A 14,068-nucleotide genomic window follows, 5' to 3' on the forward strand; every position below is an offset into this window, starting at 1 on the left:
TGATCTTATAGACATACAGTGCAGATTTAAAAATAAAATGACAAAGACTGCATGGGGGCTTTAAGCTAATTATATGAGTGATATTGGAGATGTCTCGGCACATCTCTGCATTCTAATTCTGCCCATCATTAGAAATGATGGATCTGAGAAATACATTATTTATGCATCATGGAATGAACTGTGAATCTGAAATATCAATTGCAATAATCAAAGAAATCTGGATGGAGAATATAGCTATTGTTCTTACCTAGATAGTTATGCAGAGCATAAGAAGGGCATTGATTATCACACCACTCATCTTCTTTAAACTTCAGCATGTTCGTAGAGAGGGAAAGGCATGAACAAAGAGTATGGACGGTTTGTGTGTTCTCCAGCATCTTCATCTCAACATGACTTAGGGCAGGGGTGTCAAACTCATTCCACGGAGGGCCTAGTGTCTGCAGGTTTTTGTTTTTTCCTTTCAATAAAGCCCTAGACAACCAGGTGTGGGGAGTTCCTAACTAATTAGTGAAGTTAATTCATCAATCAAGTACAAGGGAGGAGCGAAAACCCGCAGACACTCGGCCCCCCGTGGAATGAGTTTGACACCTGTGACTTAGGGCTATGAGTCAGGGTGGACTGGACACAACATGCATATTAAAACCGGGGCTGCCCATCTTCAAACCAAACTGTGTCTCAGAAATGTGTTTAAAACCTCATTATTTGAACATTTTTATCCACATACTCAACACAAAAATGTTTACTGAGTGAATCAAAACGAAAAGGAACTGTTTACTTCAAACACTGCGTGGAGAAATTTGTCTGCATCAACATTAGGAAAAACAGTAAAAAGGAGACCCTCTCCAGTCTTGTGCAGATGCTCTGATGTATAAATGATCTTAAGATGATGAGTAAGTTAATGATCTCTCCACTTTCCTCCTCAGGCTCCATACTTCTGGCCCTCTAATTGTTGGGAACCTGAAAACACAGACTATGGTAAGTTATGTTGTGGTCCCTAAGGGTGGATTGAGAAATATCATTGAACTCAAATGTGTCTAAATGTTACCCCTCATATTTTCATTATGCGTAACCCCCAGCTATTCCCCCCTGATGCCCCTCCCTGCCAGCCTAACCTATAGCCCTGCTCAGTGCAGAGTGAGAGGCCCAGACTGTGTCATATCCTCCTGCCTAGAGTGTAAACACAGACTATGGATCTGTTGTTGTCTCACACCCAGTATTGATTGAGTGGCCCACTATGTAATGCATCCCACTATCTCCCCAGTAGGATCTAATTTTACCCCCAGGTCTGCAGCGCTATATTAGCCAATCAGGGTACAGAGGTCTTACGTGACATTATTGTACATCTCCAGGGGTTCATGTTTGCATGGCATTTCTCCAGCCTGATTATGTAAATGGAAAAGTTGCCAACTGTCTCATTAAATATTGCTCACCGCACTCTGATCAGAACAGATTTACTCAGGCGGAAACCGAGTAGGTGGCATTTGTTTGCAAGAAATAAACTACACTTACAACTGGCGATACAGCATATGTGACATTTGTTTGGCAATATCACTAAAGGCAGGCAGTCTGCCAAGCAACAGTAAGTAACTGACTACACTCTGCTGTCTTCTCTCTCCTCTGCAGCTATTTACCTGTGCAAGCGCACCATGCAGAACAAGGCCAGGCTGGAGCTAGCTGACTACGAGGCTGTGAGTCCCCTATTCACCCTACTGGAACTGTCGTCAGTACACTATCAATACACTACTGACTCTTTAACAGAGGTATCAACTACACCACTACAGATTCTCTCAGATCACATGCTCCGGAGCTCTAGTCTATTCCATGCTCCGGAGCTCTAGTCTATTCCATGCTCTATAGGTTTGGTCAGAGTGTTGTTTTCCACACAATTCAAATAGGTGACTTCATTTAATATGTATGACAGATGTTTTGTATTGCTCATTTGCCAAGCAGATGCCCTTATTATATGCAAATTACAACAGCCGTGATATTACTTCCTGGTTACGCTGAGCTGGCTAGCTCTATGCAGCAAAAAGCATTATAGCGATGCAATTACCCAAGAACCTTCACTGGTTTACTCTTACCCCTCATATCTCTATAATTGGGGGGTCTTACAGGAGAACCTGGCTCGACTGCAGAGGGCCTTCGCCAGGAAGTGGGAGTTCATCTTCATGCAAGCTGAGGCGCAGGTCAAGTGAGTGGACAATAACTAGGCAAAAGAGCACGCACACAACATATTGTGGTTTTGATACTTTGTCTATTGTGCCCTATGTCAGTGTATTCCTTATATTTCATGCATTGATGCAGGTGCCAGATGCATACCCCTCGGTTACTTTCTAGGTGATATTTTACTCATTGACTTTTATCACTGTTCCTTCCACTACATCGCCATCTGCTGGTTGACATTTGTAAACACGATATCAGGACATGAGAAAAACCTAATTGGTCATGATTACCCTTTCAAATGATTATAGTCTGAGCACTAAGTATTTACTGTAGTTGAGAGATAATACATTTTAGCGTTGTTACATTCAGAGTGAGAGAGAGAAACAGTCCAACCAAGCACTGATCAGTAAATGTCAGTTATGTAAGAGTTGTACCCTACCAGCCAGCGGCCAGACCACAGATTGTTTGGTGACGAAACAAGTTGTGACTTCCACTTTGAGCTTTTACCCTCCTCTGGTCTCTCATTAAGAGTGACATGTCTGTCTGTGTTCTCAGTATTGACTTGGCTCTGTCCTCTCTCCCCTACCCTCAGGATCGACAGGAAGAAGGACAAGGCTGAGAGAAAGATCCTAGACAGCCAGGAGAGGGCATTCTGGGACGTCCATCGCCCTGTGGTAAGCTGAAAGGAGGAGGGGAGGAGGGTGGTGGTGCTAAGCTGAGAGGAGGAGGTGGTGGTGCTAAGCTGAGAGGAGGAGGTGGTGGTGCTAAGCTGAGAGGAGGAGGTGGTGGTGCTAAGCTGAGAGGAGGAGGTGGTGGTGCTAAGCTGAGAGGAGGAGGTGGTGGTGCTAAGCTGAGAGGAGGAGGTGGTGGTGCTAAGCTGAGAGGAGGAGGTGGTGGTGCTAAGCTGAGAGGAGGAGGTGGTGGTGCTAAGCTGAGAGGAGGAGGTGGTGGTGCTAAGCTGAGAGGAGGAGGTGGTGGTGCTAAGCTGAGAGGAGGAGGTGGTGGTGCTAAGCTGAGAGGAGGAGGTGGTGGTGCTAAGCTGAGAGGAGGAGGTGGTGGTGCTAAGCTGAGAGGAGGAGGTGGTGGTGCTAAGCTGAGAGGAGGAGGTGGTGGTGCTAAGCTGAGAGGAGGAGGTGGTGGTGCTAAGCTGAGAGGAGGAGGTGGTGGTGCTAAGCTGAGAGGAGGAGGTGGTGGTGCTAAGCTGAGAGGAGGAGGTGGTGGTGCTAAGCTGAGAGGAGGAGGTGGTGGTGCTAAGCTGAGAGGAGGAGGTGGTGGTGCTAAGCTGAGAGGAGGAGGTGGTGGTGCTAAGCTGAGAGGAGGAGGTGGTGGTGCTAAGCTGAGAGGAGGACGTGGTGGTGCTAAGCTGAGAGGAGGAGGTGGTGGTGCTAAGCTGAGAGGAGGAGGTGGTGGTGCTAAGCTGAGAGGAGGACGTGGTGGTGCTAAGCTGAGAGGAGGAGGTGGTGGTGCTAAGCTGAGAGGAGGAGGTGGTGGTAAACTGAAAGGAGGAGGGTGGTGGTGCTAAGCTGAGAGGAGGAGGTGGTGGTAAACTGAAAGGAGGAGGGTGGTGGTGCTAAGCTGAGAGGAGGATGTGGTGGTGCTAAGCTGAGAGGAGGAGGTGGTGGTGCTAAGCTGAGAGGAGGAGGTGGTGGTGCTAAGCTGAGAGGAGGAGGTGGTGGTGCTAAGCTGAGAGGAGGAGGTGGTGGTGCTAAGCTGAGAGGAGGAGGTGGTGGTGCTAAGCTGAGAGGAGGAGGTGGTGGTGCTAAGCTGAGAGGAGGAGGTGGTGGTGCTAAGCTGAGAGGAGGAGGTGGTGGTGCTAAGCTGAGAGGAGGACGTGGTGGTGCTAAGCTGAGAGGAGGAGGTGGTGGTGCTAAGCTGAGAGGAGGAGGTGGTGGTGCTAAGCTGAGAGGAGGAGGTGGTGGTGCTAAGCTGAGAGGAGGAGGTGGTGGTGCTAAGCTGAGAGGAGGAGGTGGTGGTGCTAAGCTGAGAGGAGGAGGTGGTGGTGCTAAGCTGAGAGGAGGAGGTGGTGGTGCTAAGCTGAGAGGAGGAGGTGGTGGTGCTAAGCTGAGAGGAGGAGGTGGTGGTGCTAAGCTGAGAGGAGGAGGTGGTGGTGCTAAGCTGAGAGGAGGAGGTGGTGGTGCTAAGGTCTGAAGGGATAGAGAGAGGGCATGATGAAAGGACAAGGAATGTTACAGTGAAAGTCCTGTAGGGCTCCACTGTCAGAACAATAAAGTGTTTTAATGTCTGGTGGGGCCTGGTGGTTAGCCTGAATTAATTTGGATCCTAGTGGGGCTCTGTATTAGCCAACTCCAGGTTTGAATTAAGTCTAGCCTCCAGGCTAGGGAAGGATGTTTCTGGTGACCCACTATAATCTGACCTGGAAACTAACTCTCTCACAGCCAGGCTGTGTAAACACCACAGAGATGGACATTCGCAAGTGCCAGAGAGAGAAGAATCCACAGAGGGTGAAAAAGGTAAGGAAGAAGGCTTTTAGTGATGAGTTGTCTCTGTTTATGTATGTATGTATCTGTGTGCGTGTGTTGAGGGTGAGTGTATAAGCAATACGGAAACAAATTGACAACAGAATTTCAGCATGCTTATAGGGAAGGACACTCAACAAGCACAGCACTTACACAAATGACTGATGATTGGTTAAGAGAAATTGATGATAAAATGATTGTGGGGGCTGTCTTGTTAGACTTCAGTGCAGCTTTTGACATTATTGATCATAGTCTGCTGCTGGAAAAACGTATATGTTATGGCTTTACACCCCCTGCTATAATGTGGATAATGAGTTACTTGTCTAACAGAACACAGAGGGTGTTCTTTAATGGAAGCCTATCAAATATAATCCAGTTAGAATCAGGAATTCCCCAGGGCAGCTGTTTAAGCCTCTTGCTTTTTTCAATTTTTACTAACGACATGCCACTGACTTTGAGTAAAGCCAGAGTTTCTATGTATGCAGATGACTCAACACTATACACGTCAGCAACTACAGCAACTGAAATGACTGCAACACTCAACAAAGAGCTGCAGTTAGTTTCAGAGTGGATGGCAAGGAATAAGTTAGCCCTAAATATTTCTAAAACATAAAGCATTGTATTTGGAACAAAACACTCACTAGACCCTAAACCTCAACTAAATCTTGAAATAAAGAATGTGGAAATTGAGCAAGTTGAGATGACTAAACTGCTTGGAATAACCCTAGATTGTAAACTGTCATGGCAAAACATACTGATGCAGTAGTAGCTAAGATGGGGAGAAGTCTAGCTATAATAAAGCGATGCTCTGCCTTCTTAACAACACTATCAACAAGGCAGGTCCTACAGGCCCTAGTTGTGTTGCACCTTGACTACTGTTCAGTCGTATGGTCAGGTGCCAATTGCAATTGGCTCAGAACAGGGCAGCACGGCTGGCCCTTGGATGTGCATAGAGAGCTAGTAATAATAATATGCATGTCAATCTCTCCTGGCTGAAAGTGAAGGAGAGATTGACTTCATCACTACTTTTATTTATGAGAGGTATTGACATGCTGAATGCACTGAGCTGTCTGTCTAAACTACTGGTGCACAGCTTGGACACCCATGCATACCCCACAAGACATGCCACAAGAGGTCTCTTCACAGTCTCCAAGTCCAGAACAGACTATGGGAGGCACACAGTACTACATAGAGCCATGACTACATGGAACTCTATTCCACATCAAGTAACTGACGCAAGCAGTAAAATTAGATTTAAAAAACAGATAAAAAACACCTTATGGAACAGCGGGGAATGTGTTAGCAACACAAACATTGGCGCAGATGCATGCATACACACGAACACGCACGCGCACGCACACGCACACACACACACACACACGCACGCACGCACACACACACACACACGCACACACGCACACACACACACACACAATAACATACACACTATACATACACATGGATTTAGTACTGTAGATATGTGGTAGTGGTGGAGTAGGGGCCTGAGGGCACACAGTGTGTTGTGAAATCTGTGAATGTATTGTAATGTTTTAAAATTGTATAAACTGCCTTAATGTTGCTGGACCCCAGGTAGAGTAGCTGATGGGGATCCATAATAAATACAAATACAAATAACAGATTTGTATATCCATTCTGTCCATGTTCAGTCGGTGTATGGGGTAACAGACGACACCCAGACTCAGAGTTCAGTCCCCCAGTCCCTCCCGTCCCAGCCGGCCAGGAAGCCCACCAGAGAGGACGTGCAGAAGGAGGTAACACACTGTGATGCTCCTGACAGGTCATTACTAACACTGCCATTATCCATTATTTCCTGCTGTCTGTCTGTTTGCCTATCTGTCTGTCTGTCTGCCTATCTATCTATCTGTCTGTCTGTCTGTCTGTCTGTCTGTCTGTCTGTCTGCCAATCTGTCTCACTCATCAATCATAACGCCAACTCTCCTCTTGATTAATGAGCTACTCTCTCATTCTGCCGTCTTTTCTCTCTCAGATTTCCTTCTTGAACATGCAGCTGGACAGACACTGTATGAAAATGTCCAAAGTAGCAGACAGCCTCATGAGCTACACAGAGCAGTTCATGGTCTACGATCCTTTAGCGTCAACTATTGAACCGTCCAACCCCTGGATCAGCGATGACATGAGTTTCTGGGACCTGGAGGCTAGGTGGGTTCATTGGGAGGCAGTGTGGGGCACAGGAGGTTGGTGGAACCTTAATTGGGAGGATGGGCTCATAGGAATGGCTGGAATGGAATAAATGGAATGGTAATCGAACATGGCCTCCATGTGTTTGATACCGTTCCATTTACTCCGTTCCAGCCATTATTATGAGCCATCCTCCCCTCAACAGCCTCCGGTGGCGTGAGGCCATAGGCCCCATGGACCGACCTCACTAGTCAAACATAATCACTCCTCAAATGACTAGTGGGGTCAGGCAGAGGGTTAGTGCTCTCAGGTGCTGACCGAAATGTCATGATACCCCCATGGCTAGCTCCTCTTTCTTTCCCTATTCCTCCACATTTTAAACAGCATGCACACCCACAACGTATGTACTGTGGGAGCGTAATGTGAGAATAGCATGTGCAGTAAACCAGCTCTATGCTAGGTTTGATTGGCATTCTGAGATGCCTCACAGTCGTCTCTCTCCGTTCTTCCCTGTGAGCAGCCGGGACCCCAGCCAGCACCGTGTGAAGAAGTGGGGCTTCTCTCTGGAGGAGGCCCTCAAGGACCCAGCGGGACGGGACGCTTTCCTCAAGTTCCTGGAGTCAGAGTTCAGCTCAGAGAACCTCCGGTGAGAGGTGGAGCCTTATAGGCTCAGGCAGGCACAGTTCCCAATGATAACACTGTCACTATCTTCTTCCCTTCTACTGTTTCACATCCATTTATATTCCCCAGGCCAATAGAGGCTTTTGAGTGGCAGCAATGAGATTAAATGGAATGACCGCTATGCATGTCCACAAGGGGGTGCTCTCCTCTCCTGGCAGTTTAACACGAGGAAGTGAATGCAGACACTGATCTCTATTGGCTGTGCCCTACCTGTGCCCCTTGACTAGGTTCTGGTTGGCAGTGCAGGACCTGAAGCGGAGGCCCCTTGAGAACGTGGCGGCCAGGGCCCAGGAGATCTGGCAGGAGTTCCTGGCAGAGGGTGCACCCAGCTCCATCAACCTGGACTCCCACAGCTATGAGCTCACCAGCCATAACCTAAAAGATCCTGGACGATACAGCTATGAGGACGCACAGGTACATATCACAGTCTCCCATATTCACTCAAACACATATGCATGCACACCCACACAGACTGTCAATATTACTGCTACTACTGCACACACATTCAACCACTCACACAAACACATAACATCATAATCCCCACCCACACACTGCTGGCTGAGAGGGGGGTGGATGGACAGATGGAGTGAAAGGAAATTAAGTGAATGGTGGTGAAGAAACGATGTTTTTCAGGGTCTAATGGGCTGAGTAATAACTGTGAATGGCACATACATTCATCCTAGATTCGAACTGTATTTGCTTTGTTTGAGGGAAATTGCCTCACGGTGCATTAGCTTCAATGGCTATACGATGGCTTTGTGTTCATTCAGCCATCTCAGGAGACTCCTTCTTCCCACCATGTTATCATCAAGCATGGTTTACACTCAGCTCCTTCCTTCCCACTCTTACATAATCAACTCAACTCAACACACACACACACACACACACACACACACACACACATACACACACACACACACACACACACACACACACATCAACCATCTCTCCTTCTTCTCCAGGAACACATCTTCAAGTTGATGAAAAGTGACAGCTATGCACGCTTCCTGAGATCCAACATTTATCAGGACCTCCTGCTAGCCAGAAAGAAGCTGGTGAGCTGTAACTAACACCTACTCAGTCACAACTCCACCATCTTAAACCTGTGATAATATGCATTTACTAAATATGGTTGAAAGCACTCCATACTTTTATTTGGAAGATGCAACTTTATTCTCAAATCCACACTTTCTACAGATACTATATCACCATTTACATCTGAACTGAGACGGCTTACCTTTGCTCGAGTATTCATGTCGTTCAGTTTATTATATTATTTGACTCCTTCGGATTTATACATTCACAGCTCTCTAAAATTGAAAGTAAAGCAAGTCCTGTTATACTGTGTACTAGGATGATCAGCACCACAGCAGATCAAAGCATCATCTTCTCTTGGTGAGCAGCAGCAGTGCATCCCTGTGTTATGTAGTCCCCTTGAAAGACTCCCCCCCCCCCTGCTGGCCTGGCCCCTAGCTCTTCTACCACAGCCACTGCTTCTGGCTTCATGGCCTAAAATGTAACCTGTGTTTTTCCTTGACACTTTTCTAATCTTCCCTCATCCCCTCCCCGTGCCTCTCACCGTTTCCCACCCCCACACCATGCTTCCCCTATTCACAGACAGAGGGTGAGCAGGGCCGCCGTACCTCCCTGGAAAAGTTCACCCGCAGTGTGGTAAGTCACCAGGAACTGGGGCTGTATCACAGGCACGCAACCTAATGAAGATCTTTTTCAAGTTCAATATAATTGTGCAGGCTAGTAGTGCAGAGGTCTGATGGTATTTATTACCATTTTAAGGACAGGTAAGTGCTCAACATTTATGCAGGGGTAACTAGTCTTAGTACTTTCTTGGCACAGCACTGTACACAAACTGCATTATTTTTCAAAAACTCAGCCAGTAAAGTTTGTTTCCAATTTCCAGGGCAAGTCGTTGACGGGCAAGCGGCTGACAGGGCTGATGCAGTCATCCTGACACTGCCTGGGCTGGAAGGGCACAGACAGACACCCCTGGAGGGGTCATGACCATGCAGGGAGAGGAGCGCTGCTGGGGTGGGGAGCTTTGCTCTGGTGGGTCACAGACAGTACCATGCAGCGCTGGAATTAGGACTACTCACAGAACCACAGATCATCCCAGCTGGGGGGGGGGGGGGGGGGGGGGGGGCTTGACCCACTCACCACATGGCATGAACACAGTACAAGCACATACAGTAGGGCTACATACAAGCTCAATGAGGCATAGTGGGACATATACAGATATACATAGAGTTGAAGTCGAAGTTTACATACACCTTAGCCAAATACATTTAAACTCAGTTTTTCACAATTCCTGACATTTAATCCGAGTAAAAATTCCCTGTCTTAGGTCAGTTAGGATCACCACTTTATTTTAGGAATGTGAAATGTCAGAATAATAGTAGAGAGAATTATTTATTTCAGCTTTTATTTCTTTCATCACATTCCCAGTGGGTCAGAAGTTTACATACACTCAATTAGTATTTTGTAGCATTGCCTTGAAATTGTTTAACTTGGGTCAAACGTTTCAGGTAGCCTTCCACAAGCTTCCCACAATAAGTTGGGTACATTTTGGCCCATTCCTCCTGACAGAGCTGGTGTAACTGAGTCAGGTTTGTAGGCTTCTTTGATCGCACACGCCTTTTCAGTTCTGCCCACACATTTTCTATAGGATTGAGGTCAGGGCTTTGTGATGGCCACTCCAATACCTTGACTTTGTTGTCCTTAAGCCATTTTGCCACAACTTTGGAAGTATGCTTGGGGTCATTGTCCATTTGGAAGACCCATTTGCGACCAAGCTTTAACTTCCTGACTGATGTCTTGAGATGTTTCTTCAATATATCTACATAATTTTCCTGCCTCATGATGCCATCTATTTTGTGAAGTGCACCAGTCCCTCCTGCAGCAAAGCACCCCCACAACATGATGTTGCCACCCCTGTGCTTCAAGGCTTGCAAGCCTCCCCCTTTTTCCTCCAAACATAACAATGGTCATTATGGCCAAACAGTTCTATTTTTGTTTCATCAGACCAGATGACATTTCTCCAAAAGTACGATCTTTGTCCCCATGTGCAGTTGCAAACCTCAGTCTGGCTTTTTTATGGCTGTTTTGAAGCAGTGGCTTCTTCCTTGCCGATCGGCCTTTCAGGTTATGCCGATATAGGACTCGTTTTACTGTGGATATAGATACTTATGTATATGTTTCCTCCAGCATCTTCACAAGGTCCTTTGCTGTTGTTCTGGGATTGATTTGCATTTTTCGCACCAAAGTACGTTCATCTCTAGGAGACAGAATGCATCTCCTACCTGAGCAGTATGACGGCTGCGTGGTCCTATGGTGTTTATACTTGCAAACTATTGTTTGTACAGATGAACGTGGTACCTTCAGGCATTTGGAAATTGCTCCCAAGGATGAACCAGACCTGTGAGGTCTTGGCTGATTCTGAGGTCTTGGCTGATTTCTTTTGATTTTCCCATGATGTCAAGCAAAGAGGCACTGCGTTTGAAGGTAGGTCTTGAAATACATCCACAGGTACACCTCCAATTGACTCAAATGATGTCAATTAGCCTATCAGAAGCTTCTAAAGCCATGACATAATTTTCTGGAATTTTCCAAGCTGTTTAAAGGCACAGTTAACTTAGTGTATGTAAACTTCTGACCTAATGGAATTGTGATACAGTGAATCATAAGCGAAATAACAATTGTTGGAAATATTACTTGTGTCATGCACAAAGTAGATGTCCTAACCGACTTGACAATACTACAGTTTTGTTAACAAGACATTACTGGAGTTGTTGAACAACGAGTTTTAATGACTCCAACCTAAGTGTATGTAAACATCCAACTGCATATACATATACAGTTCAGTCTGCCCACACTAGGCAGTCAGCAATAAGGACAGCAGGAGGACAATTTTCTGTTCTGTATTTAACAAATCTCTTTTTTTATATCTTTATCTTTGTCTAAATCTGTATCATATTTTTTTCTTATATAGTACACCATATAATCCTATTTACTGATGGAAACTTAAAACCTATTATTTTTGCAGTGATTGGGAATATATTTTTGTTTGCCCATAAATCTAAGGTATTGTAATTGTTATTATAGAAGCGACTTTGAGGGAAATTCTCCATGTTTTATTACATTCCAGGAGTAGGCATAAGGGCTTGATAGAGAATCTACAATTAATCATTGCATGTTTCATCAAATTGTGTTTGTTTAGAATTCATGCTATGGTTGGATTTTTATTTATTGAAAGCATGAAGTCCAATTGAGGTCATAGGCCTATTTTTCAAAGGAGACCTGGCCAACACAGACAATCATACACTGAAGAGAACACCTATCATTTGATTAAATCAATATAGACAGCTTTAAAGCTTGAAAACCCTTTCCCTTATGGAAAATCTCAATAATGTTGTCTCTGAATCAGTGATTTCAGCCTTATTTAATATTTCACACAGCACCAAGTTTCAAGTTTTAATGTCACATGCACAAGTACAGTGAAATGCCTTTCTTGCAAACTCAAAACCCAACAATGTAATGATCAATAACAATGTGATACATGGTGTTTCTGTATTATCCTGCACCTATTCAAGCAGATACATGCCAAATAAATGCCACATTTGACCAGTCAGAGCTATTTAAGTGACATTCACATGCCTTACAGGCCCCTAATAAAATAGCCCTGCGTCACTACCACTTTGGAATGTCACCAATGTCATCTAATGGAGACTAAACACCATGCACAGTCCTCTATGGGCCATGGTGGCCAGGCATGCCCGAACAGGAGGACTGTGGCAGGAATATTTATTTGGATGTCGAAATATGTCATCACCCCGCAATCAGAAGGATCCTATATCGCTTAACAGCCCAAGAGAAGCATGTTTCATTTAGTGCTAGCCTTTTTGTTGCATTCATGTCAATGTAAACCATGACTTACATGCTCAGTCATTACAGACATATGTGTATGTATTATTCCTCATGTTATGTTGTTGCAAGCAATTGTTTTATTTGCCAAACAGTGTGTATACTTGTTAGGGAAAATTCTCTGTGAAATGAAGTTTAGGGAGTTTGAGCTGGGGAGAAAAGGTTACGTGCACAGCCAACCAGCAAGCTGCTTGATTCTTCTTCTTCTTCGCCTTCTTCTTCTATCTTCAAACACAACCAAGAGGGAAATTACCTCGATCTCCACCACTGAACAGAACAACGAACATCCCTGCTGAAAGGACATAAACCAACAGGATGCACCTGACTGATATCACATCCACCACTGGAACTGGAAGATACATGATTCATCTGAAGGCCTCTGCTGCATCGCTCTTCTACTCTCCCAAAGTGCTGAGATAGAGGAGGGTATCATTCACAGCACAACAGCTCCCTCTTGTGGTAAGGGGGGGGCATATGATCAACTGCCAGAGTCAATATTACTAAAGTCAAATACTGAGAGAATTACAGTATTTAAAATAAAATTAGAGTTGCTGCCATGCACTGTACAGGTTGATATTTATATGATTATCATAAACTAAAAGCTCTTGACTATTAGATAGAAATGCTTAATTTATTGAGGGATAGTTCACCCAAATTACAAAATGACATATTGGCTTCCTTACCCTGTAAGCAGTCTATAGACAATGTATGACAGAAATCCATGCTTTGGTTTAGTTTCCATGGCAGTTTCCAAATGCTAACGTTTTAGGCTTTGTAGCACAAATCCCACAGGTTGACATTTATTGTCACGAATCTTGCCCTGGAAGCAGAATGGAACAATTTCTGCTAGCTAGGCCAGCATTTGAAAACAGTGCCACCACTGCCAGGCAAACTAAACCAAAGCATGGATTGCTGTCATACCTTGTCCATGGACTGCTTACAGGGTAAGGAAACCAAAGTATAATTTTGTAATTTGGGTGAAATATTCCTTTAAAGAATATTGTCTGCACAAACACAATAGCACTGTGTGTATATAAATTGGCTATATAGATTTCCATTATCTAAAAGCACATGTTATGGTATGGGCACATTACTATGCATGTAACATATCCAGGGCATTTGTGCTTCTAGTTTCTCAATCAGCAAAATGACTATTAGCACTCTAAAAGACCCATGCACCTGATATCTTGTGGGGACTAAAAAATAAAACCTTGGGACCTCCATCTACATGGTGTCCACCTCTCATTTACAGTAGCACATGTGGCACCCAGTTAGTAGCATTTTGGTAACCAGTTAGTAGCATATTGGTACCCAATTAGTAGCATATGTGGTACCCAGTTAGTAGCATTTTGGTAACCATTTAGTAGCATGTGGTACCCAGTTAGTAGCATTTTGGTAACCATTTAGTAGCATATGTGGTACCCAGTTAGTAGCATATGTGGTACCCAGTTAGTAGCATTTTGGTAACCATTTAGTAGCATATGTGGTACCCAGTTAGTAACCAGTTAGTAGCATATGTGGTACCCAGTTAGTAGCATATTGGTAACCAGTTAGTAGCATATTGGTAACCAGTTACTCTTATAACTGGGTAGTAACGTAAATACTACAATAGCAACAATGGGGTTAAATAGGACCACAGCAAAACATCCCCA

General features: G+C 44.9%; 1 protein-coding gene across 3 annotated transcripts in view; it reads left to right on the plus strand.

Annotated features, from left to right (window-relative positions):
- Window positions 1-9,626, plus strand: part of LOC129811645 (regulator of G-protein signaling 6-like) — a 72,060-nt gene extending 62,434 nt beyond the window's left edge. For all 3 annotated transcript variants that reach the window (XM_055863108.1, XM_055863111.1, XM_055863110.1), the window contains exons 6-17: window positions 924-975; window positions 1,624-1,688; window positions 2,115-2,191; window positions 2,756-2,837; window positions 4,560-4,634; window positions 6,308-6,412; window positions 6,649-6,821; window positions 7,321-7,446; window positions 7,709-7,895; window positions 8,444-8,536; window positions 9,099-9,152; window positions 9,400-9,626. In XM_055863108.1, the coding sequence (XP_055719083.1) occupies window positions 924-975; window positions 1,624-1,688; window positions 2,115-2,191; window positions 2,756-2,837; window positions 4,560-4,634; window positions 6,308-6,412; window positions 6,649-6,821; window positions 7,321-7,446; window positions 7,709-7,895; window positions 8,444-8,536; window positions 9,099-9,152; window positions 9,400-9,450 (1,140 nt within the window). In that variant the 3' untranslated portion in view covers window positions 9,451-9,626. The remainder of the gene's footprint in view (window positions 1-923; window positions 976-1,623; window positions 1,689-2,114; window positions 2,192-2,755; window positions 2,838-4,559; window positions 4,635-6,307; window positions 6,413-6,648; window positions 6,822-7,320; window positions 7,447-7,708; window positions 7,896-8,443; window positions 8,537-9,098; window positions 9,153-9,399) is intronic.
- The last annotated feature ends 4,442 nt before the right edge of the window (window positions 9,627-14,068 follow it).

This window comes from Salvelinus fontinalis, chromosome 15, assembly GCF_029448725.1.
Source record: "Salvelinus fontinalis isolate EN_2023a chromosome 15, ASM2944872v1, whole genome shotgun sequence".
In the NCBI taxonomy this organism is placed as follows: domain Eukaryota; kingdom Metazoa; phylum Chordata; class Actinopteri; order Salmoniformes; family Salmonidae; genus Salvelinus; species Salvelinus fontinalis.